At 43.8% G+C, this 26,816-nt stretch overlaps 1 protein-coding gene and 1 long non-coding RNA gene across 2 annotated transcripts in view; one reads left to right on the top strand and one right to left on the bottom strand.

Annotated features, from left to right (window-relative positions):
- The first annotated feature begins 12,895 nt into the window (after positions 1 to 12,895).
- Positions 12,896 to 15,251, top strand: LOC310793298. Its single transcript, XR_014553517.1, has 2 exons — positions 12,896 to 14,585; positions 14,682 to 15,251. It is a non-coding gene; the product is annotated as an uncharacterized lncRNA (long non-coding RNA).
- The window catches only part of mfge8b (milk fat globule EGF and factor V/VIII domain containing b), a 47,202-nt gene continuing 35,062 nt past the window's right edge, over positions 14,677 to 26,816 (bottom strand). The window contains exons 6-11 of the mRNA XM_083655084.1: positions 24,000 to 24,181; positions 23,247 to 23,402; positions 22,595 to 22,739; positions 20,116 to 20,300; positions 19,120 to 19,272; positions 14,677 to 16,167 (exon numbers count right to left, since the gene is read on the bottom strand). Of these exons, the coding sequence (XP_083511210.1) occupies positions 16,024 to 16,167; positions 19,120 to 19,272; positions 20,116 to 20,300; positions 22,595 to 22,739; positions 23,247 to 23,402; positions 24,000 to 24,181 (965 nt within the window). The 3' untranslated portion in view covers positions 14,677 to 16,023. The remainder of the gene's footprint in view (positions 16,168 to 19,119; positions 19,273 to 20,115; positions 20,301 to 22,594; positions 22,740 to 23,246; positions 23,403 to 23,999; positions 24,182 to 26,816) is intronic.

Here is a 26,816-nt window from a genome sequence, read left to right as displayed (position 1 = left end):
CACACACACGCGCGCGCACACACACACACACACACACACACACACACACACACACACACACACACACACACACAACACAACACACACGCACACCTCTCCCATCCCTCTGAAGAGCCACAACAGTCAAACGGTCCCAGAATGCAGGAGCCGCTCTCTGAGCCCTGCACGCTATGGTTTCCTCTGTGGCTGGCCCTGTGTTTTCCCACTGTGACTGACTGACATCCAGCAGACATAATAGAAACTCTAGACCACCACCACTTTGGGGTGGAGGGAGTGGGGATATGGGGGGTGGGGTGGTGGAGGGGGGGGGGTGGAGGGGGCTGAGGAAAAAGCTGCCCCAAGCCCCCGGAAGACAATGTCAGCGCTTTCATTCCAGCAGGCTGTTACGGTCAATGTGGGAAAGTGATCAACACAATGAACAGTCAATATTGAGGGCTTGGAACGTTTTCGTTGTTGTAGATTTGACAGGAAAGCCAAAATAGATCTTGATCAAACTTGGATCAGCTGCCCTTACCACATACTACTAAGCACATTTTTGTGTTATCAGAAGATTGAGCATGACTAAAAACAATATGCTGCTACAGTTTAAGTTGAATTATATTTGTTAACTTTTTTTTAACTAGAAATCTCATGCACTACGCTCGCTCGATTTCTAGGGTTGAGGAGACTGGAGAGACTACCCTTTCCTTATACATCCACTCACCACTTCACCTTATGTTCCAACGCAGGGGTCAGCCAATTACTTCCTATTGTGTTTACACTTACTGTGACAGTAGAGTACTTATGTTGTGTTCATTGTGTTAACTGTGGCCAACACTGCTGAGGGGAATTAAGGTGTGGAGAGTAGACCCCTACATTAAGAGCTCTTGGTTTGACCAGGTAAAATAGACAGCGTTTTGAACAGGAAGCCGTAACGCAACTGGGTCAAGTGGGCGGGGCTACATAAGGTGAATAGCTTCAGGCAGAGCCACTAGCTTCAGCCAGGAAATATTTATTACATCACTGATGACATCACAACTGCTGGGATGACATCACTAATGACATCACAATTGCTCAAGTGACATCACTGATGACCACTGATGACATCACAATTGCACAAGTGACATCACTTCCATCACAAATCATGACTGACATGCCAATTTCCCCCCCATTTTCTTGCCAAACCATTAAAAAACAACTACTATTATTTAAATATATATATATATATATATATATATATATATATATATGTTTTAAATATATATATATATTTTATGCCAGATTTTTTTAATCCATTTTTATCCCCCGTTAGTGCTAATGTTTTATTTATTTATCCTGGTTGCTGCTCCACCCTCTGCCAATCTGGGGAGAGCTGAAACTGGCTCCATGCTTCCTCCGAGACATGGGCAGTAGCCAGCCGCTTCTTTTCACCTGACACGGGAAGCTTCACCGGTAGGACATAGCACGTGGGAGGATCACGCTATTCCAACGAGTTCCCCTCCCTCTGAACAGGCGCCCCTAACGACCAGAGGAGGCACCACATTCCTATATGAAGGAAACCCCCAGGGGTCACGGGGAGAACATGCAAACTCCACAGAAAGACCCTTTTGACGACCCCACCCGGGCGGGGGGCACTCGAGGACATGCGGACGGGCACGCACTCCTTCAGCGCTCACAGCGTCCCAGGTGGGAATCGAACCCAGGACCTTCTAGCTGTGAGGCGACAGCGCTTACCACTGCACCACCATGCCCCCTTGACATGCCAATTTTAACTAAGAGAAGATAATAGAGAGGTCCAGGAACGAGTCCGGAAATCATCGATGCTAACAGCCCTGGTTCTTCACAATTTTCGCCTATGGGAGTTTTGAATGGGTTTTTGGCGCGATGCTTCTAATAATCTCTCTGGGCAACGCTGGCTTAATCAAACGCGAACCAGTGTTTAGTAACATCATCTTCACACATGAAGACCACTTTTATGAGTTTTGAAGCTTTTATGTGCCGTTAAAAGGGTGGCTAGCTAGCAAACGGCTAAATGAGACTACAATGTCGACGCGGATATTATACGTCATCACGAGTGAACGCGGAAATTTTTTCTCTCGCGCCTTCGCGTGGACGCTTATGCGACACTGTGTGTAGTTCTGGATTAGTTTAGCACGAGCTTTTTACTTCTAGGGCTCGCATTTACGCTACAAAACTCATGAAAGTGGTCCTCATGTGTGAAGATTATCCCGCTGAACCTTGGTTCGCGTTTGATTAAACTTGCGTTGCCCACAGACCTTATTTGAAGCATCGCGCCGAAAACCCATTCAAAAATCCCATAGACAGAAACAGTGAAGAACCAGGAAGTTCGGGACTTCCGCATTCAGCCTACAAAAATACGTCATCCCTGGAGCTCTCTATAAGATCATAGTTGCACGCACACACAATTCACACACACACACACACACACACACACACACACACACACACACACACACACACATACAACGAAGCAACGCTCAAGCCACGCAGAAGCTACGCAGTTTCATTTCGGCGTCCTTGTTAACAGGCGAGACCGTTCACACCAGCCGCACGCGCGCCACACTCAAGCCCCGCTGAAGCTGCGCTGTAGCGATCGTTCAAAATTCTGTCCTACATTATTTTCCAAGAGTGAAGCGTGAAGCTACCAGGCATGAAGTCAATACAAGTTGTGGGCGGGGCAAGGCAGTGGCAAGCAAGGCGCTGAGGAAAAGAGAGTGCTTCTTGTGTGACTGGTTTAGCCTGACACTCAGCTTCTGTTCAGCGCAGCTTCAGCTCTGCTTCTGAATAGCGCCTGGTGTGAACAAAGTCTTAGCCAATTTTAACTAAGATGGTAAAAGAGTGAAATGTCTTTTTGGCACAAACATTGTCCCAATACAGCCATGCAGAATATGGGTGTATGTAAGTAAACAATTGTAAAGCATAATTTTTTATACAAATCTAGCAATTACATTTCAAGCAGCACTGAAATGCAAAACAAGAATTAATATCTTTATCTTGAGAAGGAATGCTTAGCAACTTTCACCAAGGCCTTTACAATTCGACTATCAAATTGATTTTTTTTTTCAGGTAAAAACTTTTAATAAACCTGTTTAATAAACCGCTATGGACAGTTTTAACTTGACAACAATAACAACCGTCACAACCCACCTGAATATCCGGTTTACTTCCTGTATACATAGCTGAGCGCAGGCTGATATTCGGCTCATATTAAATGTTAACGTTAGGCCGTGTCTCCGACAGACACATTAACAAGGTAGCCTATTTCGGTCTTTATGTCTTGTAGTAGTTAGTAGTAGTTGTTGTTGTTGATAGTTGCCATAACAACCACCCCTGTCGGAAAGACGTGCACACGCTGGGTAGGAAGCGTTGTTGTCCCGGAGGCGATATTTTTTTCCGGATGATGGCGAAGGCTATGCGAAGGCATAACCCGCCCCTCTCTGCCTCTGATTGGCCTAGCGTCAAACTTCCATCCAAACACATTCGCTTGGCTATCCTGCATTACATCTCTGTTACAGTCTGGTCAGACCGTCAGACAGCAGTTACGCTTGCTAGCCTGCATGAAAGACGCCAGTGTGTTTATGTTTTTAATATAGTTATATCTATGGTTTATAACGCTGCCACTAATCAGAGGCAGAGAGGGCCAGGGGTGGGTTATGCCTTCGCCGTCATCCAAAAAAAATATCGCTTCCGGTAAGCTAGCTAGCTAGCTAATGTTAGCTGCTGGTTGGTTGGCTAACTAGCGAATGTTAGCCGTTAGCTAACGTTAACACATTAACTAGACAAACACAGACATGCAGAGCTCCAAAAACAGAGCAATTCGTGATTTTGTTACTGTAGTTTCTGCAGAGTAACGTCCATGTTACGGATCTGACGGATAGTGCAGTAACAGTCAGCAGCTATGATAGCGCAGCCAGGGGGGGGAGGAAGTCCATATATGGTCCATCCGGTCATGGGGCACAGGACATTACGTCATCACACGATAACGCGATTGGCTGGCTCAGATCTGTTCAAATCTGAGCCAGCCAATCACGTCGTCCTGCATTGTTTGGGACGTGTATAAAAGGCGGAACCAGAGGAGAGGAGGGGAGAGGAGAGGGGAAACCAGGGGAAGAGGAGGGGAGAGGAGAGGGGGAGAGCAGAGGGGGAACCAGAGGAGAGGAGAGCAGAGGGGGAGAGGCGAGGAGAGCAGAGGGGGAGAGGAGAGGGGGAACCAGAGGGGAGAGAGGGGGAGAGGAGAGGGGAAACCAGGGGGAGAGGAGAGGGGGAGAGGAGAGAGGGGGAACCAGAGGGAAGAGGGGGAGAGGCGAGGAGAGCAGAGGGGGAGAGGAGAGGGGGAACCAGGGGGAGAGGAGAGGGGGAACCAGGGGGAGAGGAGAGAGGGGGAGGGGAGAGGAGGGGAGAGGGGGAGAGGAGAGGAGGGGGAGAGGAGAGGGGGAGAGGGGAGAGGAGAGGGGGAGGAGGGGAGAGGAGGGGGACAGGGGAGAGGAGAAGAGGAAGGGGGAGAGGAGAGGAGAGGAGGAGGGGAGAGGAGAGAGGAGAGGAGAGGAGAGGGGGAGAGGAGAGGGGGAGAGGAGAGGAGGAGAGCGCCGCCAGCGGTGGGGGGCGCCCCTTGAAGCTTACCCCTTTACCCCCCCCCCCCCCCCTATGGGCGGGGTATCCGGGGATATGAGTCAAGCGCGTGTGGGGGAGGGGGGGGGCATAGTGGCTGGACCCTTCCAGGGGCACTGCCATCTCTCTGGGCGGCCCTGGTAGTGGAAGCGATCATCTTGCTCTATAATGACCAGAATGGGTGTTGTTCAAACTGAACATTTATTTCTTCAACATGCTGCAGCAGAAAGGGAGATAGACAGCGGACACTATTTTCGTAGTTAAGCTATGAAGTAGCCTACTTCCCCCCGCAGCATCGTGAGATTGAATGAAAGTATAGGCTATAATTAGGCTCGTTTGAGATGACTTCTGGCTCGCCTGGGAAGCAGGCGAGTGCAGTCAGCCAATTAGAGGCAGAGAGGGGCGGGTCATGCCTTCGCCATCATGGAAAAAAAAAGATCGCATCCCGGAGCTAGCCTGAGAGGCTAATAAAAGCTACATGTTACAGAGTAAGCTGACTATCAGTACGTTATTGCACGCATAGGCCTATCTTTACATTTAAACGTTTACATAGCAAAAATAGAAATAGAAGTAGGCTATGTCAGTGTTTTCCCCTGAATAGCTGAGAAAGTGGACACTGTCAATAGTTAGCACTGTGAAGCTGATACAATTCAGGTGGTGGTAATGCAACATTTAAGGATGCCAACCGCCATAAAACACAGAAGAAGAAGCTGAGAAAAAGGAAGTGCTGTGGGGTTGCAGCTGGTGAAAACCGTCTATAGACATAAGAAACTACTTTTGATTCTAAAGTACTACTTTTTCTTCTTTTGCTATTATAATAAATTGTTGTATGCGTCCCAGAACACATCACTTCTTGTGTTCTGGGACACATTCAAAGACCTTTAACTCCGAAACAAAGTAAACACCTGAATCAAAATACAGTATTGTTTTATGTAGATTAAGGGACTGCAATAATCCCACTACCGTAAATTTCGGACTATAAGCCGCGGCTTTTCCCCCGTTTTTTGGCCGTTTTTGGCCCCTGCGGCTTATATAACGGTGCGGGTTATCTATGGATTTTTTCAGCAAAAAATAAAATAAAAAACGGAATTCTCTCTTCTTTAGCACTCTTTCTAACTATAAATCCACTTCTGTTTTAATTTCCTCTCTTGCCCTCTTTTCACCACACCGCGGACACTGTGTGCACTGTAAAAAAAAACACAGGTGGTGTTGTGTTATTTTGTTGAAATGTTAATAAATGGGAGCTTCCTCAAACAGCCATCTCTTTCCCGACAATCCCCTCTGTGCACGAACCCTTACATATGGTAATTAAACATTAAAACACAATAAAAAAAAAAAAAAAAAAAAAAAAAAAAACATTAAAACACCCGCGGCTTATAGTCCGGTGCGGCTTATATATGTAACAAACAGTCAATTTTGCTGCTGCGGCTTATAGTCCGGTGCGGCTTATAGTGCGGAAATTACGGTAATTTCAGCTCTCAGCAGTCTTACTATCGGAGCTCATCTGGACCAATTCACACTCCTAACATTATGAAGTATTTCATATTAACATATTATTTACATTAATCTAAAATTGACCTAGGCTAGAATAATTTGGATATCAATAGGATACTAATATGATGTGATGATGCTGCCATGCTAGCATGTCAGCTGCATTTTGAGTTGACCTACAATAAGTGCTGTTAGAATCGTCTACCCACAATGTTTGTTCAAAAGTGTGGTTTTGTTTGGTGTTACGTGCAGTTGGTCATGTACCACTCTCATCCCCTCTCTCTCTTTCGGTCTATCATGCTAAACCTTCTGGTAACTCTCCTCTGATAACAGGCTTCCCTTCCCTGTCCATCTCTCCATCACTCTGCCTGCCTTTTCTCTCTCTCCATCACCCACTCCCCTGCAACATGTACCTTAACACCCGAATATTTATAATAGGAGTTGTAGTCAGGGGGGCATGGTGGTGCAGTGGTAAGCGCTGTCGCCTCACAGCTAGAAGGTCCTGGGTTCGATAGTTAATGTTTTCATTTACTAATGATTTGCTCATCATTTGTTCATGATTAACAAATGTGTATAGAGACAGGTTGCAATATAAAAACTTTGAATGACTTACAACTTAATCATCTACAAATGTATATTAATGTTTTGTAAATGATTAGTTCATCATTAACTAATAGCTTATAAATTACTTACTACTCAACGTTATTATAAAGTGTTATCGAAAAATCTGTTGAAATGTCTTTAAAGGGGAATTTCAAGGTTTTTAGAAGCCAACCCTTTTTTTTCCAATAAATACTAAAATTGTTTGGACGTTTGAAAGATTTTCATATATTGCTTACAAAGTCCTCTGAAAGAGCTCCACAAGTACTTCCTTTCACAACAGCTTACGGATGTAAATAGAGTGGCTTGCAAGCCAGAAGGGAAGTTATTTTATTCCCAAATGATCATCATTATACCATTTGTCTTAAGATTAGTCATCAAAAGAAGGAGCTTTTAAAAACGTGAAACATCCTTTCAACCCCACTATTTCTCCAGCCCCTTGTGTCTCCAAGCCATTATCTCCCAGTGTGTTTGAAGAGACCAGCCACTGCTCTTCCCAAAACCCCCAGATGAAAGCTTTTGGCCTGGGGCCCCAAATACCAACGGCCCCTGTGAACTGCTGGGTGACGGAGGCGTCTGAGGGCTGTAATTTCTGCAGCCAGCAGCATTCAGGCTGAGGGAGGCCAGTTTGGCTGTGACCTGCAGCCCAGAGAAGAGAGATGAAAGGAGAATAGATGAGTGTGAACGTGTGTGTGTGTTTGTGTGTGTGTTGTGGTGGTTTGATTGAAGAGCCCAGCGGTTGATCGTGTCAGTATGAACAGTCATGCTGTCATTAGCAGAAACTCCTCACAGAGCTACGTTCACACTGCAAGCAAAAGTGGCCCAAATCTGTTCACCCCCCCCCCCCCCGCCTCATGAGACTTAGACCTGATTTTTCAGAACAGGACAAATCACATGGAATCTGATCGTTTGAATTCTCGTTTTGGCCACTTTCATATATATATGCTCCTAAATCAATGCGACCTCAGTCTGAACAGGCATGTGGCCCGTATCAGAATTCATTTACTTTTCTAGATTGCCATTCGTCACAATTCTGCGCTGGCAGGAGTCACTTGGTGACTACAAACATGGAAGACTGCGATGGAGGTAGTCCGTGGAGGGACAGTGAGGTATTAAGGGCTTGACACACCGGGGACACTTGAAAGGACTAGCGGCAACAAAGGCCGAACGATGCATCACCTCGCATCGCCTGAACACACCACAAATACTACAGCCGATGGTCAACTAGCTGCGCCTGCATGAGACCCCATTCATGAAACATGAGTATTGGAATTATCCGATAATGAGAATAGTTGGAAAATGAGGGGAACGGTTTGTGTGTGCCCTCTCCTCTCCTGCACTGCTTCCCTACCGGCTGACGAGCCAATCAGAGTGATTTCTCTCACTGATGGCCGGAAAAGCCACCGACAAAGCTGACTAGTGCCAACGGTGCGGGAGTCAGGTTAGCGGGACACACGGCCCCCGTCTGGCAGAGTCAGGTTAGCGGGACACACCGCCCCCGTCTGGCAGAGTCAGGTTAGCGGGACACACAGACAGGGCCGATGCCGATGAATGGACTGTATGTGTTCAGGGGTTTTAGACCTTCTAAGTATTTGCGGGGGTGACACGTCTGTGCAAGGGGTCGTATCCTAACCGGTCTGTTTGGAAGCGTATTGAAAGAATTGGCCCGAACGGAGCCATAGAAGAACATGGCAACATGTCAGACAGAGCCTTAAAGCTAAGTTTAAACAAGTTAAAGACTCACGGCAACGATGCGGCCGTAGTCGGATCACCTGCCCGTTTTACAGTGAGCTTGACCGTGTTTGGGGTGATGCATCTACTGTGTTATTGTTCTGTTGCGCCTGCGGGTCAGTTCAGGACCATGAGCAGTTCACACTGGAATCTGATATTGACCAAATTTAAAAGACAGTGCAATCAAACCAAAAATCAGATCTGAGCAATAAATCAGAATTGAGCACTATGGTTTGCAGTGTGAACGCAGCCTAAAGGCGCACGTTTGTGTGTGTGTGTGTGTGTGTGTGTGTGTGTGTTTCAGCTTGACTCAAATGATTAGAGAGGATGCTGCCATTAAAAGGTCGACTTCAGAGTGGAATGCAGGGCAGAGGGTGACAGCTTTCAAGTTGATTAAAAGATAGAGGTCAAAATGAAGCTATACTATAATTTCACTCCTTTTTTGTTATTCAATGACGCAAGTTCAGCACCAGTGATGGATGAAGTAGCCTACCTGAAAGCCACACTTTATATACAGATATCTTACCAGAAAGTGACTTTGGTAGAAGTTAAGTCACCTTTTAGAATATTACTTGAGTAAAAAGTCTTAAAGTATCTGACTACTTAGAAGTATCAAAATACATTTTCTGATATTAAATGAAAGTACATGTAAATGCTGTTTAATAAAAAAGCAAACAAAAGATGTGCCTGGGCAATGGAGTGGAAATCTTTTTGGAATTTTATAGCGGTTGTCAAACAATGTTAGTGCATTACGGCTACCAACTGGAATAGTGTGGATTGTGATTAACCTAACTTGCAAGCTAGGGGCACTGATTCAGCAAACCTGCTTGCAGGCGACCACATTTCGATTCGATTTTGTAGCAACGAGTAACGAAGATGCATAGGGGAAATATATTGGAGTACAAGTATAGGGCTTTTAGTTAGGAAATGTAGTGGAGTAAAAGTGAAGGTTGACACAAATACTGTATATATACTCAAGTAAAGTACAGATACTCCCCAAAAAAGTACTGCAACAAAGTATTATTACTTCATTGCATTACACGACTGTTCAGCACCAACAAAACCCATGAAATGAAATGTAGAAAGTCTTCCCCTCGATCTCATGACTCCTCCTATTTTAAATTACATACTTTGTTTTATTGTTATTAGTGGCCGGGCCAGCGAAGCGGCAGGGCCACTTATTGTATTTGCCTGTATTATTCTTCTCCCGGGAAGTTCGACTTCCCATGCATGAAAACTACCCAAACTTTGCACAAAGGTTCAGTCCCATGCCAAACATCTTTGATGCAAATTTGGTGCCAATAGTCCTAACGGTGGCACTACAGCGACCGTCTAAAGTTTAAAACTTTGAAAATTCATAAAAAATCAGGCATACGTGCTACAGCTTTGCAACTTTCACCGAAATGTGGGCGCAAGTGAGGAGAAACTTTTGTCCAATGCAACCTATGCTATGGCCAATTATGAAGTCTAAAGAGCGCAAAACTGCAAAACTAATTAAACCCTACTCCTCCCACATTTTTTCTTCAAACGACACCAAACTTCAGCATCTACAAGACTGTCCTACACAAAAGCATCAAACAGATTTTCGATTGGTCAAAAATTGAGCCCACAGTGCATCAAAACGTTAAATTCTGCCCCGTGTATAGCCTAATTGCCTTAATTACCTAGGGCAATTAGGTTGTATTTGTGATGTCATCAGTCACTCAAGCAATTGTGATGCCATCACTGATGTCACTCGAGCAATTGTGATGTCATAATAGCTCAAAGCCTTGAGACTTGCCCGGCCATGACCCATTGCTGCGCAGCAGCTATAATTGCTATTGTTATGTTCTTATTCTATTTTGTACCTATTACATGAATTTATTGTGTGTGTAAAGTGACTTTGAGTACTTAGAAAAGCGTTATAAATGTAATATATTATTATTATTAAGATAGTTATGAGCATGACAATGGGAAAGCTCTTCATCTCCTGCCAAATCACACGAGCAGAAATAACAGCGTTCTTTGACTTTATTCCTGGAGGATGTGTTGGGTTCCTGGAGGTGCATACCTGAGCTAAAATAGCAGTTGTTTTCCAGGAGTGGATCCTTCCTGAAGAAGCCTCTGGGTGCCTTTAGCTTCCTGCCTCCTCTGGCACCACGCTCCCGTTTCCCCGGCCAGCTGCTGTCAGATGAGGAAACCACACGGAGAAGCGACACGCCTGGCACTCCATCACATTCCCCGAATTTTCCATGACAGCTCGGCGAAATATTGCTCAATTTACATAGTAAATATTTGTCAGCATCCATGTTTGTGATGTGGCATTTTTGCGTTGAATAACTGTGTTGTCTGTCCCCAAGTCCTGTTCTTGCCAACTACAACTAACACTTCAGCAGATTTGCAGTTGTTTTTAAATTATATGTATGAGCGGCTAAGCTCCATAAACACTTGGTTTAAAAATTGTTGAACATATTTTCACGACATTTCCACAACTTCTTGGATGAATGTATCATTCCCCATAACTCTTCTAGGCCTGGAAAACACAATTTTCATATTTCATTAAATGTTGAGGTTTTCCATGACCACGGGAGCCCTAAAATCTTGGAACTGCTAATAGTTTCTTCACCCTCTGATAGCAGAGTAGAACATTCTGGGAAAAAGATATAATCAATAAGACATTGTCCATAAATATGTGATATTTATTTCTCAATAATAATAAAAAACAGATGATTACATCCACTAAATCTTACTGTTTTGTTATGAACGCGTAGCACAGTGAGCAGTGAGTCTGTCTGTCAACCAGAAAACCTGGTTTGAAGCCTTCTCTCTGTCTTTGAAGCCTGACCTCTCTGTGGAGGGGCCAAGCAAAAAGTGAGATTCCCTACCGGGATCCATCAAATAGTATTACAGCCAAATCTGGCAACGCAACGGAATCATCAGGGATTCACAAAGACTTTGTGCAATTCTGCCAAGATACAACTGACCCAATCTGGCAACCCTAGATACAACTGACCCAGAGCCATGTACAGTATATAGAAGGCGAGTCGCGACATCTCCATTCACTCCAACGGACCAGTTTTTTACTCTCAAGAGTTCCATCAAGTAAGGTCCTGGATTAAGCAGCACTGTCGAGTTGCAGCAAAATGGACAGTTTGTGTTGTACTTTGATTTTTTTTTTTTTTTATCAAATTGTACATTATCAGCTTTATTTTAGCATTCAAAAGTAGCACGAGACCCCTTCCTGGCTGTTCATTGGCTAATGAGTCATGCATTTTGGTTCCCCGCTGACGCCACTCTCTCTCTAAATTGCTGTGAACTGACCCAATCAGGCCTTAGAAATTGATTGGTGCAATTTAAAGGAGTAGTACACACACAAAAATCTGACCCAATCAGCCCTTTGAAATTGATTGGTGCAATTTAAAGGAGTAGTACACACACAAAAATCTGACCCAATCAGCCCTTTGAAATTGATTGGTGCAATTTAAAGGAGTAGTACACACACAAAAATCTGACCCAATCAGCCCTTTGAAATTGATTGGTGCAATTTAAAGGAGTAGTACACACACAAACAAAACTGACCGAATCAGCCCTTAGAAACTGATTGGTGCAATTTAAAGGAGTAGTACACACAAACAAAATTCACCCAATCAGACCTTGGAAATTGATTGGTGCAATTTAAAGGAGTAGTACACACAAACAAAACAACCAGCACTCCCTTAGACCTTGGTTCAACTACTGTATGCACCACCTCCCTCAAGCTGTAAAGAGGAGGGGACAATAGGCAAGCAAGACATAATGGAGCTTTTTTTAACAGGGCACAGAGGAGAAAGCCGTCATTAGGTCCTTTAACACTAAAACTGCTGGAAGTTCCAGTCCAGAGGGAAAACAGCTGCTCTGTTGTGGAAGCTGGTAACTACACAGAGATTATATGACAACCCTTGTCTTACGTGATAATTACCTAGTATTTGCTCAATTTAGCACTCATATGGCAAGGCAAGTCTTACTCCATTTAGCTAAGTCTGCTACATTTTCCCTGTATCCCTTTGTGTCAAAACACTGCACAAAAATGAAGCCACGGATACAGCAAAGCTCCATGGCTGTGGAAGCTACTTCAGCCTGCACACAGCGTCACAGTGTGAATTGATATCCATATGCTCGTGTGGCTCCGGGATTTTGACACTTTCTGTAATGAGAGGGGGTATGTGAAGATACTTTAGAAGATTGCATCGCAGCAGAAAGGGAGATTAGGCCCTGAGGCTGTATAAATGCTAAATAGGCTAAACGGCCCCGCGCCTCCCTGCCTTTTTGATCCTGCACCCTTTCAAATGGAAAATGGCTCCAATTAATTCAGTGCTGCGATTAATATCTTTAATCCTAAGTATTCCACTCCAACAATATACAGGTCAAGCCTACAGTATTGCTGTGCTATTCGACCCAGCTAGAATCAATTAGACCAGTCTGTCCATCCATTTTTTAACTTCTTTATTTATTCTCCATCTTAAGATACAAAGGCCAAACATAAGGGAATCCTCTTAAGAAACATAATGCATGAAGAAAACAAACAAAAGCAGCTTCAAATCCACTCAAAAGTCAGGTCTACAGTCAGTATAGCAAGAAATTAATACCATAAAAACACATCAATGTCTTTTTTTGTAATCAATCAATCAATCAATCAATCAATCAATCATAGAAAACCTAAACAGGAGGGAAACAAGATGTCTACAGTACAATAACTTGACTGTTGATAAACGCCTAGAAAAACAAAAATCTATGTCACCAATAAATCCAAATCAATTCAACTGAAAGTGAGTAATCCTAGTCAGGGCAACGCATGCAGACTTGGATAACATTAGGCGACTGCTTTTGGAAGCGTCTGCAACAATAATTAATATTGTACAGTGTTTGACACTAGCATCCATCCACAACCTCTCAGTGGCACCTCTATGCCCCCTGTGCCTTTCTAAGTACGTTGGCCCTGTTTTGCAGTGACCTACTATTCATTCTCATCAAAACTAATATAGTATCATATTGCACAAGCCCATAATTCATAATCCATGGGGGTGGAAAAGGTTTAGAATACTGTGACTGGGGCGACAGAAGTGGATGATATGGCGTACGGTTGTGCCACTTGTCCAGTGGAAGCGTAAAAAATCAGTTTTAATTTGGTTTCTCTCTTACGGTCTTATCAGCGGGGCCACAGCTTTCAAACGGCTGTATAATTTTGGACCCGAAACGGATGGCAATGGTTGAGTGAGTCTGCTGCAAACATTTACATCAACTCATTTGAACAAATCACGGTAACAAAAAAAATTAAAATAAAAAATAAAAAGTATGGTATATATACCGTATATATATATATGTACATCTCGTGGTAACATCAGACTGCTGAACAAAGGGATTTCCCTAGTTTTTGATAACCTACAGTGCTGAAAAGCTGTTCTATGCAGGGTGAACAAATAAACTGAATCAAAAGTCTTTTTTCCCCCACCGCCACTTGTAAAAATTATTCAGTTTGTTTTTCAATGCAAAATACTGTTTTTGGTTTCCCGATATTCAAACTGTACAAAACACAAGCATCAAATTTGAAAAGTGCAGTTAAAATCAAAGTGAAATTGAATGTGAATTTGCGTGAAAGCACAGCCTATAGTGAGTAAATATCTAGGGGGTTTGTGGTGGGTCTTTAATGATGAGCCTTTCAGTATGCTTTTGAGCAGATAGCCTTCGACCAAGATGGTAACATCTATCAGCTACTCCTACACACCCTGCCTCTTCACCGTTTTTAGTTCGTAATAAACACATTACTTTGATTATTTATTTGATTCTGTTCTTCTCGCAAAAGACTAGGATGATGGACAACACCACGGTGAAAGTAGTTTACCATTCCAAAAGGTTCCAAGGAATTTATCTGGTGGGAAAAATCAATCAAATTGTTCAGAAATACATAAGTGGTTTTGAGAAACACGAGTTCACGTTTAACCTACAAACTTCTCCAGACATGCATCTTCTACTAATCCCTCTACTTGAAAAAACAAATGACTGATTAATGAGACATTTACTGTAATTTACTAGACTAATCAACCACCATGAATGTTTTATTTTCTTTAACCCACCACACAGCTGCTGCTGCTGCTGTAGCAGCAATAACACAACACCTAGGCTACCGATAACTAGCCTGGGTAAACCCAGCCTCCACGTGACCTGCTCTCAGACCTGCTCTGTAGTGACTGAGAGCAGGTCTGAGAGCAGGTCACGTGGAGGCTGGGTTTACCCAGGCTAACCGATAATGCAGTCACTGCCTTTGATGTTATGAAACTAAATGTAATAAAGCTGATAAAGTCATCAGAAAATCATGATTATGAATTACTGACTAGTGATGTTTTAGTTACTGATAATTACACTGAGCAGGTTATCAATTTTTGCAATATCAACCCATGACATACAGTAGTAGCACACTCAAATCTCACTAAATGTCCTATTTATTGCCGCAAGTGCAATAAAGTGTAACCACTCCTTGCCAATGGGGTTTAAGTTGTCTCCTCTAGCTTTAGGCTCATCCATTTGGCCCAGGAATTCATAGAGGTATTTTCTTGGGTCTGTCTTTCTGTGTCTTTTTTGTGTCAGTCCACCATATATCTTTCAACCAAAAAAGATGCCGAAGGGCCAGTTGGCACCAAATTGAATCCATGACCCTGATTTGACCAAAAGCAAAACCTAGCTCTGTTTAAGTGGCTCCAGATGTTCAGTAAAGGTAATGAACCATGTAAATAGAGCTTGTATGTTATTGGCTGCTACACACATACAGTATATATTTTATATATATTATATGAACAGATGATGTGAATTTGTATGTTTAAAAATGGCCTCCACGCTGAGAGCAACAGGCACACTACCCGGCGTTTCATGAGGAAAGCCGGGGTTTATGTGCCACTGAGTGAAATTAAGTTTGGTGACGTGCCGAGTCACTATTTTCTGTGAAGAAAAATAACCAACCAAAATCCCCAAGCTGTCAATGTACCCCTTAATACTGTGTTGAGGGGGAGATAAAGTATTCAGGTGTAGGAGGTGTGTGAGCTAGTTAAATGGAGCTTTATGTACATCACCAGCCATGGGTCTTCTTGGAGGTTTCAATGTCCCAGGGTAGACCTGATCCAGGTTCAGAGTCCAGACAGCACCAGCTGACTCAGCAGTAGTCCGTTACCCCTAAGCCCTGACCTGGGATCAGGGACTCACCACCTTTGAATTAGACAGGAGGTGGGATAAGAGCTGAAAAAACAACGCACGCTTCCCTTCTTCTTTCCTGGATGTGATCACAGATCAGATGTCACCGTCACATGTTACTCACTTTTTTCCCCTTTTTCTTATTTTGGCTTATTTTTAACCAAACCAACCAAAGTGAGCGAAGAGGGAAGCCTGACCCCCGGTAACAAGAGGTTAGGGGTAACCTCTCCCACCTCTAACCAGCAGGGGTTATGGTGGTGGTGTGCTACTCTGGTGTTTGCTGCCCCCTAGGGCTGAGAGAAAGGCAGTGCAGGCGTGGCTCAGGTGAGATGAGGGGAGGGGGTGGGTGATGGGTTTGGGGAGGAGGTGGTAGAGGAAAAGAGGTAGAGGGCGGGGCTACTCGTCGCAGCCCAGCAGCTCAATCCGCAGGGTGATGCGGTCGTGCCATGCCCACGGCAGCACGCGCACGTATCGGGCGAAGAATGGTGGCTCGAAGATGTTCTTTTTGTGGACGTTGTTATCGCCGTTGCCTTGGAAGATCTGGAAAGAGGACAGCACTTGTTGGACCAGGTATCATATCATCTACATAACAAAAGGTCTAAGAGTTTTTTGATACCACTCCTTTATGAGATGACCAAATATTAAAGGAAGAATACCAGCATCATTTAGAGTTACAGCACATTTACTACTGTCTACACCTAGTTTACATTCCCCCCAATCATTTTGCAATGCATGCTGTATGTAATTAGATTTTCTTTTTATACATTTACTCATTTTTCATCTTTTTTTACAAATACAAACTTTACAGAGCAAAACCTAATTTGACATTAACTGCTGCTTATATGACAAAGTTTGTAAGGAGACATGTTTGGGAGGGATTATTTCCTGGAAGAGACTTCCATTGGGTGTCAGTTGATTGAACGCAAATGGGTTCAATAGGTACACACGAGTCTCCCCTTTACAGATAAGGTACAGTAGCATTTTTCACAGCCTAAATTGCAATGTGGATAGATTTTTTTTCTGCTGTTGCTCATCACAGTTTGTCTCAACAAATGTGTAATGCATGCAAATACTAGCCTACTTCTGATGAGTAAGGAGAGGGGGGGGGGGGGTGTTGGCAATCTGGCTTTTGGGTATTTTGCCTCAATTTGTGTATGTGGATGGATTATTAATTTGCCGTATGCCCAAATTGACATGCTCTGTTAATGAAATAAAACATAACATTATAGGGAAATAGCAGTATCATCTTGTGTGTGATGATCAGATTGTGATTAGAAGGGTTGGGTGGGTTTCCAGATTTCAGAGTGGGCCGCGGCATTCTGGGAACCTTAGTTATCAAAAGGAGATCACATGAGATGCAGTAGTTTTGGGGAATTTGACTGTTTTCCCCACTTTACCAGAATCAGAAACGCATCAATGCAATCAGACAGACCTTTTTATGTATTTTGGTGTAGTCCAAAATATGTCAAACGGCAATATCAGGCTATCTTGGCTCAATTGTTGAGTGTCTACATGGGATCAAATAACATAATCATGATCCCATATAGGCCTCCAAGAATTGAGCGAGGGAGGGCGCCTTTTTCCAAGCTTCGTCTGGGGGGAGGCCCACATTCTCAGACTTTGAAAAGCTCTGACCTAGACCATTTGGCACAAACTTAAAACAAAGAAAAAACTAAAGTAAACTAAACACTATTATCCTGTCAAAGATGGGTTTAAGTGAGATGGGATACTGAACTTCAATGATAAAGACTTCATGAACTGATCCAGGGCAAACTGTCACAGGTCCAAATCCTTGACTTTACCTCTCCATGTGGCCCGTGTTGTTGTATACCGGCACACATCTGGCAGGTAAATTGGTTTTTGGATGCAATATAAAGATTAGGATGAAAGGATACAGAGTACTAATCAAGCCCAATGTCAACATAATGGGTTCCAGCTCCAGGTGTGCAGCGGAGTCAGCTGTAACCTTAGCTATCACACATTTCCTGTTTTTAACTTTTCCGTGAAGAAAAACTAAAAACAACAGTATGGCCTGGCCTGTATTCTCTACTTTTGTTATTAGGACTATAGATGGTATCGTTCTTTGTCCAAGTATGCTGTTATGTACAGGATCATGTATGTTATGTTAACACATTCACTGCCAGCCGTTTTTCAATACTGTAGTTAGCTTCTGCCAGAGGGTTTTTTTGAGGATTCTGGCTCATTTTACAAGAGCCGAGGATTCTTTTCTGCTTGGACTTTGTGAACACAAAGTTCACAAAAGTACTAATAGAATGTGTGCTTCCTCTGTCTAAAAGAGTTAGTTTGTAGAGTTAGTAGTTATGTAGATATTAGCCGTTGAGTACAGCATGGTTTCAGAGATTTTCAGAGAGTTTTGAGATAAATGGATTTTTAGAACCACCTCACGTGCCTGTGATTATGGGTGCCCTTGGGCAAGTCTGTATACTGTATTGTGTTTGTGTGTGTGTGTGTGTGTGTGTGTGTGTGTCTCCAAACTCCTCCCTCCAGTCCGTAGGTGTGTCTCTGGTGGCTTTGCAGTGTTTTGTCACAGGCGAGTTTCTGTTGCCTCACAGATCCCCAAAAAAGAGAGGGGAATCGCAGGAGCGGGGAAGAGGAGAGGAGAGGCGAGGGGGGGGGTTAGACACGGGAGAGAAATTCCTTCGCAATCCCCTTCTTCCAATCTTGAGGCGTACTCCGCTCTGCTGCTGCTGCTGCTGCTGCTGCTGCTCGTCTGTGCTGCTGCTGCTGGCGGCGCGGCCGCTCTCGGGCGAGTCTGGATTACTGTAAAACGGGCTCGTTCGTTTCTTGGGGTGTCGGTTGAGAGCTTTGATGAAGCTTTTGCGATTCTGGTCTTATTTATGCTCAAAGGTACTCGAGTGTGTGTGTGTGCGCCGCGCGCGCGCGTGTGTGTGTGTGTGTGTGTGTGTGTGAAATCGAAAGCGTTTTCGCCAAGCCATTTCCTTGAGAATGGCTTCCTCCCGCGGCTGTTTTTGCTCGGCTTTCTCTCTGTCTGGAGTGCACTGTCGCCACTTAGTTGGTCGGTAAAATAGATTATACACATTCAATACCTCCAATATTGGTATAGGAGACGTAAAAGGCTTTGATCGATGTCCCACCTTCAAATTTTTTTTTTTTTTTTTTAAGCCGAGATATCTCGTCATTGGCAGTGAACCATTGGATTCTGTAAGCCGAGATATCTCGTCAATGGCAGTGAACGTGTTAAGTACGGTATGTTGTCCAGTACCGCTGTTATTTTGCTTGCCATTGTGATGCTGAAAACAATGTATGCATTTCTACATACAGGTACAGTAATGTTAATTTTCCTTTGCTCATTTACTATATTCGTATTTCTATTCCATTTCATTCCTTAATGTATTCTTTCATTTTGCTACTGCAATTTCTCCACATTGACCATGTGAGTTTCATTTGTATTTAATCTCATTGTGACTTGTGACATGTGACAGTTTGTGTTTGTTGGCTCAGCTGGCTGACCTTGTCCACGTTGGTCTCATTCTTCACGAGGGTCCAGGACCGTCCGTCGTCGCTGTGCGCTATTTTGAAGGCGGTGACAAAGTGGACGGAGCCGAAGTCCTTGGCCCCCTGGGTGATGATACCCGTGACCCTCTTAGGAGACTCCAAGTCCACCTGAGGACATGAAGAAACAGTGTGCATGGTTGAGTCACATAACACAAACCGTTTTGTTTTTTTGTTTTATTGATTTGCACATTTTAAAAACAGAAACAGATCAAATTAAATGATAAAAGAAAAAGGTAAACTAAACTTTAAACTGTGCTTTAGAAGTCCCACATGTAAAGCAAGATTGGTTTTTATATCAAAAGACTTGTGAAAAGTCAACATGAAGTCTATATGCTGTTAGACTGATAAATGCACTTGCACTTTGGAAAAAATTGCATAATATCTATGAATATATTGTATTTTAATTTTGTTTTTATAAAAAAAAAAGTTTTTAAACTGACTTTTTGCCATTTGTTATTTGTTAGGTCCCACATTCTATGTTGTTTTGTATTGTTTTTGCACTTTTGTCCCAAAATGTCGTTCTGCTGTATGTATGTTGCATACATATGGTGGAATGACAATAAACTTGAATCTTGGACTTGATAATAAAGTAGAATAATAATATAATGTAAAAGTAAAACTGGGTGTATGTTGAATCACTATTGTATTATCAATTGGTGATAGGATAGCAAAACATGTTTGTTTATAACAACGTTTTTCAGATTATTACCCAGGTATGACTAATCTAATTATTACATAGACAAATACCGGTAGGCCTGATTGTTTTAATCTTTAATCAGAAAATGTTTATATGAGTGATGATCAGAGTAGAGTAGAACAAAGTATCATCATCACTCGCATAAACATCCTCTGTTTACAGTTTCACAAAGGTTTTTTAAAGGTCTATTTGTCTTTGCAACAATTCAAAACCAGAGATGTATTCCCCATTAACCCTGCTCCGCCCCCCTCTACCTGCAGCCACTCAGAGCGGTCGGTGGTGGCGGCGGTCCAGGCATTGGTCTTGCCCTGCTTGTCCAGCCGGGCGTAGTGCGGGTGCCAGGTGAAGGCCTCGATGCCCCAGGTGCGAAAGGTGCTGGAAGCCGTGATCTGGCCGTCCGACAGCAGCCGCGACTTCATGCCCATCGGCTCCGAACAACCTGCCGTGTTTGAATACACTGCGGAGGTGAGACCGGGCGAGGGACAGAGACAATGGAAGGAATGGAAAGAGAGAGAGAGAGAAAGTATGATAGACAGGGGATGGACAGGAAGTGGCCAAGGCCAGCCAGCCAGCAGAGTGAGAGGCAGCAGACAGACAGAGACCGTAGTGTGGAAGACCACAGTGGTGCAATGCAACAGAAGAGATATGCCATGCAGATGAATGGACAGAGTGAGGCTGACCTTTAACTCGTTTCTTATTAGCATGCATATTAGTAGCATATTGTCTGTTTATCAGTCATCATAAAGCGCTTATTAATGCCTGTTTGCATGAGCATATTATACAACTACTAGGCCATTAACTAAGTTTTCCCTCAATAACCTCCTAATTACTGCTTATTTAGAGTAAGGAAGTTGTTGTGCATGAATTACGATAAATTTTATATTTATATTGCGCCAAATCATAACAAGAGTTATCTCAAGGCGCGAGCTTATGCTTTGCCCAGTATGGAAATGATAAGGTGGTACTGTAGTACCACTAAAGCAGCCATCCCCAACCTGTGGTCCAGGGCCCAGTGATGGGCCGCAAGTGGGCCACCAAATCATCCCCCCCCCCCCCAATATTTTCTTTTCCAATTTTCCAGAACAGACAAACGAACAGGCTCAGACACAGGAAAAGAAAAACACATACATCATCGACATTCAACATTACAACGTGGTGCTACCAGCTGCATAAGGTGCTTATGTGCTTATGAGAGATATTCTGCATGGGATCACACACAAGGGTTCCATGAGAGACCCTCCAGGCGACTCATCTGTCGCCCCTAAACTCAGTCACTTGTCATTCTTAACCTTGTCCAAGTAGGCCAAAAACGGGTCACAGATAGTTGAGAAACTTCTAAGTGAGTTGGCTCTCAGGAACCTGAGTCTCTCCAATTCATGAGATCATGTCCATCACCTGAAAAGAAGGTGAAGAGAGGGACTTCCATTCATTAAGAATGAGTCTTTTGACGACAGTTGTCCCCTGTGTCAGAGATTGTTGCACAGCTGTAGGGAAGTTCAGAGAGGACTCCGAGCAGCCAAAGATGGCTTTTTTTTGCTTCCGGCTGCAGGGTTATTTTGTAGGCCAAGAATGAGAATGGGCCACCAAATCATTTGTAAAACATTAGGATCTTCGTGGAAGGGGGGGGATTATTACGTATGGGAATGCATTTCTCCATTGTTGAATGATACCATTATTTAATTTGTAATCAATTATTCATTAACTAGCCTATTGCAGACAGCCCCTCACTTTTAGTTTCTGATTTCTGTGGCGTGCTGATGGACAGCTCCTTTTATCATTAAAATAAAACGTGCATTATTTGGCCTGCGCACTGTTTACGGTTGGATGTGGCCTGCCAACATTTTTGAAATGTTCAAGTGGCCCATGAGTGGCAAAAGGTAACCACTGCAATAAAGCACATTAAACAACAACTTCCTTATTTACTAACAATAAACGGTAACTCGGAGGTTATTGAGAGAATATGTCATGCATGTTGGGATTTCAAGCCAGACAAGACGTGTGTGACCCCAAACCCAAACAAGCTTCAAATACACTACAGCAAACTTTGAATCATACACAAACATGAAAGCATGCCTGACGGGAGAAGAACAGATAATATCTCATCACTGTTAGACAAACATCAAGAGGGACAAACATCCACCAATGTAATGAGGCCCACAAGTTGGCCAGAAGCACACTGGCTTCTGATGAGAGGAAAAGCGAGATGAACAGACAGACAAGGCTTAAAAGAAGCGAACATTGTGTTGGCCTGTTGGGACGACAACAATTTTAGATGATGAATATGACTAACTCTTTCTCTAGATCCAAAACAGTCTCTGAATCATTTGCACCCCATGTACTCTTGCCAATATTTCCATAGCAAAATATGTCCATGTGGTATTAATAAATGACTTGAAGGATCATCCTTGGATAGGCAGCTGCGAGTGTTGAAATCAGTCAGAGCCTTTGAATTAGGATCAATCGCCGAGTGAAAGACTAAAAATGATTAGCGAGGAAACTGGGTGGGAAAAAGACTCCAAACACCAGCTGAATGGCTATTAGAAAGTTATGCTCCCACCTGGGGTTCGACTGACGTGTTGTTCAGTTGCTATACAAAAAGTCAACAAACTGAAAACAAACAATATGTGGCTGCACATGAAGAGAGTGAGTGTGTGTGTTTGTGTGTGTGTGCGTGTGTGCGTGTGTGCTTGTGCGTGTGTGTGTGTGTGTGTGTGTGTGTGTGTGTGTGTTTACCGTTGATCTCACAGCCCACCAGCTCCACACGCAGAGTGCAGGCCTTGCGGCACACTACAGGGATGATGCTGAGGAACTGGGCGATGATTGGAGGGTCAAACAGGTTGGTCTTGGTGCCGTCGTTGTCGACGTTCCCCGCAAACACCTACAAAACGAGGGAATAGCTAGCCAAGTGTTTCCACTGCACTCTTATCATTTTTAGTAATATTAGCAGCAGCAGTAGTAGTAGTATTTCCTGCTTAGGGGAAACTTTTTTCTTTATAATGTTTTTCCCATAAGAGTTCATAAACATAAACTGCACTTCATCACTAAACATATCAAAGAGACTCCCCCCTAAAATAATACTACTGTACTGAACTTAATCACTTGTACTACAAATAAATAAATAAATACTTGATTGAAGATTGATGTAATGGTCATGCTTATGGTGAAAGAAAGAAGACATGGTTGTGAGAGTGCATAATATGATTGATTGGTGTATAAAATCTCAGCTTGCTGCTCCCTCTAGTGGTGCATTTCTGTATTTTGGAAATGTGGTGACCTGCTGTCTGCTCTGCCTGTTGAGGCTGACGTGCCACCGCCCTAAAGCCCTGCACTAAGGAGGCAACAAGGCTGTTAAAAATGAGTTGTGTGTCATGTGTCGTGCTCTCACATGGTCCTTCCTCTGTCCGTCTGGTCTGTACATGGTGTAGGTCCTGCCGTCCAGGCTGGAGGCCACCTTGAAGGCCTTGATGAACTCTGCTGTTCCCATGCGGCTGGCGCCCTGCGTCACGATGCCTGTAAAGCGCATCTTCCTCTGCATGTTGATCTGGGATCGCGGTAAGACAGCGGACATGAGTTATGAATTGAAATAGGCCAAAGCACACAAGAGCAAACGATCTCCTTCCCCCTAGACAGACATTCCATCTCCATAGGGGTTCAACCAAAATGTCAAGTGATACAAAGTGAATCCACAGGCAATGTAGGGAATGGGATGGCAAATACTTTTCAACATTTCACAGACATTTTCATGACTATCATCCTAAAGGTGAATCTCACTAGTTTACCCTACCAACTGAGCCACAGACGACTAAACCAAGCCAAATGAACGGAGAGAATGAGATGTGTGGCAACGGTTTTTATCCACTAATAATTCAACTTTTACTTCATAGGAATATATGTTGCAAAGCAATATCAGCCCTCAACTATTCACTGACAGGACATGTATTTCTAGCCTGGTAATTTTAGCACCATAAACATTTCTGCATTTGGGATCTAGAAAAACAGAATGACCTGGAGGTTTAGAGTACTCCTAGACCCCTAAACATCTCCACCATCTCCACCTACGTCTCTGTTTATCCATCCACCTACCCATTCATCTTTCATCCATCTGTTACCCATCTTTGTACTGCATCTCGTGTCTCACCTCTATCCATGGGTTCCGGTCGTGTGCGGCGGCGGTCCAGGCGTTGACCAGGCCCTTGTTGTTGAGGCGGGCCAGCTCAGGGCCCCAGCGTTGGAGGCCCAGCAGGCCGTAGTGGACTGACGAGGCCGAGATCTGTGACTCTGCGATCCCCCCTCCCTCCATGCCCAGCAGAGAAATACAGCCTGGGGTGGGGGGGTGGGGACCACATCACAATCAACTCATTCAGAAAGTAGAATACATGGACAGGAAATAGTCTTTGGTGGCTTTACATGCATTCAGTCTCCCATCACTAGTTCAGGGCTCCCACCGTGATGCAAAAACTCTGGTTTGTACTGCTTCCAGTTCTGAGACCTTCAAGTTTATTACACACATTTTTGTGCTGGTTTTGAAACGATAATCGTTTAGATACGTTTTCCTTGTTGAATGAAAGCAATATTGCATGCCATCGGCTTTTCCGAATAGAATTAGACCCTGTGCATTTGATTTCCACAGTAGTAATGTAAATTAATCTTGACAAAAACCTCCACTTTGAAGGTTTCTGGTATGTTTTGATTGACAATTGTGAGACACTAAAACTGGTGCAGTACCATACAATAAGTATAATTTTGTTTTCAATACATGGGGTAGTCATACACATTTAGCAAATATATTGTGGGAAGAAAGGAACACTAGCAACATCTTATACTGAGAAAGTTTATTTTTATTAGTACAGTAGTAGTAGTATAATGGTAAATGGTCTGCATTTATATAGCGCTTTTATCCAAAGCGCTTTACAATCAGTAGGTAGTCTACATTCACCCATTCATACACCAATGGCGGCAGGCTGCCACGCAGGGTACTGTGAGGGTCCGTTACATATGTTACGGCCCGCTACCCTCTCTCTCATAGATATGGCGGTATTAGTTATGATATGACGTACATAGTCTTTGCTATGTTTGGCTGTCATTGATGAGGGGGGGGTTGGCTCAGGAAGTGAGGTTACGGGAAAGGATATAACGTACCCGGAAGCCGCGATCGGGAGCTTGTTCAAGTGTCCAGACTGAAGAAGGGAGACAGGCTCCTGCGGGCGCATCCCCATTTTCGTTTCCTTTATATCAGTATTATCTATGTTATCCTTAATGTGATGTATAGCGTCTTTATGAATAAGATGGTGTCTCGAGTCTGAACACCATCCACACCTCCTCGGCTGAGCTGTCGGGAGAAGGCCGACGCCACACCGGGGCCCAAGGGTGGCAGTCCCCAGGTGAGCTATACCCTAGCCTCTTAATGACAGCCATGTCTTTCCATGTTGTGGGATTCGGTGATGTATGTTGCCCCTAGACCGAGCTTGTTAGAATTGGGTTGCCGAGTCCGCGACAGTATCTACACACCATCGGGAGCAAGGAGGGTTAAGTGTCTTGCCCAAGGACACAACGACATCAGCTGGGAGGGAGCGGGGATCGAACCGCCAACCCTTGCGTCATTGGCTGACCCGCTCTACCTGAGCTAAAGCCGCCCGCGTATATCATAAAGCCGCCCCGCGTATATCATAGTATATATATATATATATATATTTAAGCAATATAGCACTCGAGCAGCGTGTGTTGTGGCATATATCCCGCCGCTCAGCAGTTATCCCACTCGGCCGCAAAATGGTTTCCAAGTATGATAATATAAATATAATAATAATACTATAAGTCCGACTGGCATGGTATTCTGATAGAGTCAGTTGAAACACTACTGTAAGGCGGGACCTCTAGCAAGAAGATAGACGTGCGGGTGATTTGATTGGATCGTTCTGGAGACTGAAGTTGACATTGGCCAATCCTGGCGCTTGCTGAGAAGCTGAGAGCTTTTTGCAAAGCCCGACACCAGAGCCGTATGCCGACACCAACTAACTATTAGTAAAGTTATAAGCGAAGATCGATTCACAAGGATCTGACAGCTGTCTCCGCCATTTGTTTTTTCTACACTGTCATTTGAGGTAACCAAAGCCTTTTAGTAAGAGTTGCCATGGCAACTCAATAACCCATGGGTTATTGGATTTATACAATGGCTGTGAACCAATCAGATTGCTTGATTTGAGAGAGCCGTTTTATAAATATATATATATATATACGGTATATATATATACTACTACTACTATACTGTATATATGTGTATATATATATACAGTATATATATAATATACATATAGCCTACATATATATACACAGACACAGACATACATATATATATATATATATATATATATACACACACACACACACACACACACACACACACACACACACACACACACACACACACACACACACACACACACACACACACACACACACACACACACACACACACACACACACACACACACACACACACACACACACACAGCTTTAGCTCAGGAGGTAGAGCGGGTCGGCCAATGACGCAAGGGTTGGCGGTTCGATCCCCGCTCCCTCCCAGCTGCTGTCGTTGTGTCCTTGGGCAAGACACTTAACCCTCCTCGCTCCCGATGGTGTGTAGGCACCCTGCGTGGCAGCCTGCCGCCATCGGTGTATGAATGGGTGAATGTAGACTATCTACTGATTGTAAAGCGCTATATAAATGCAGGCCATTTACCATTTGCCATTTACACACACACAGGGTTAGACTGTGCCCTTTGCACACTGCTCCAGTTAGGTTTTTTATTGCAACACCGCGTGGTAACGTTTCGGGCAGCACCCTGCCCTTTCCCAGTGTTATCTTCCCATTCCATTCACCTCATTAGTGGTGACTGTGAGCAACTTACGATTTCAACCAGTTCTACACAAATGGAATGAGGGGATTGAGATTATC

The sequence above is a fragment of the Poromitra crassiceps genome, assembly GCF_964638095.1.
Source record: "Poromitra crassiceps genome assembly, chromosome: 18".
Classification (NCBI taxonomy): Eukaryota; Metazoa; Chordata; class Actinopteri; order Beryciformes; family Melamphaidae; genus Poromitra; species Poromitra crassiceps.
This window is presented reverse-complemented; position numbering and strand designations above follow the sequence as displayed.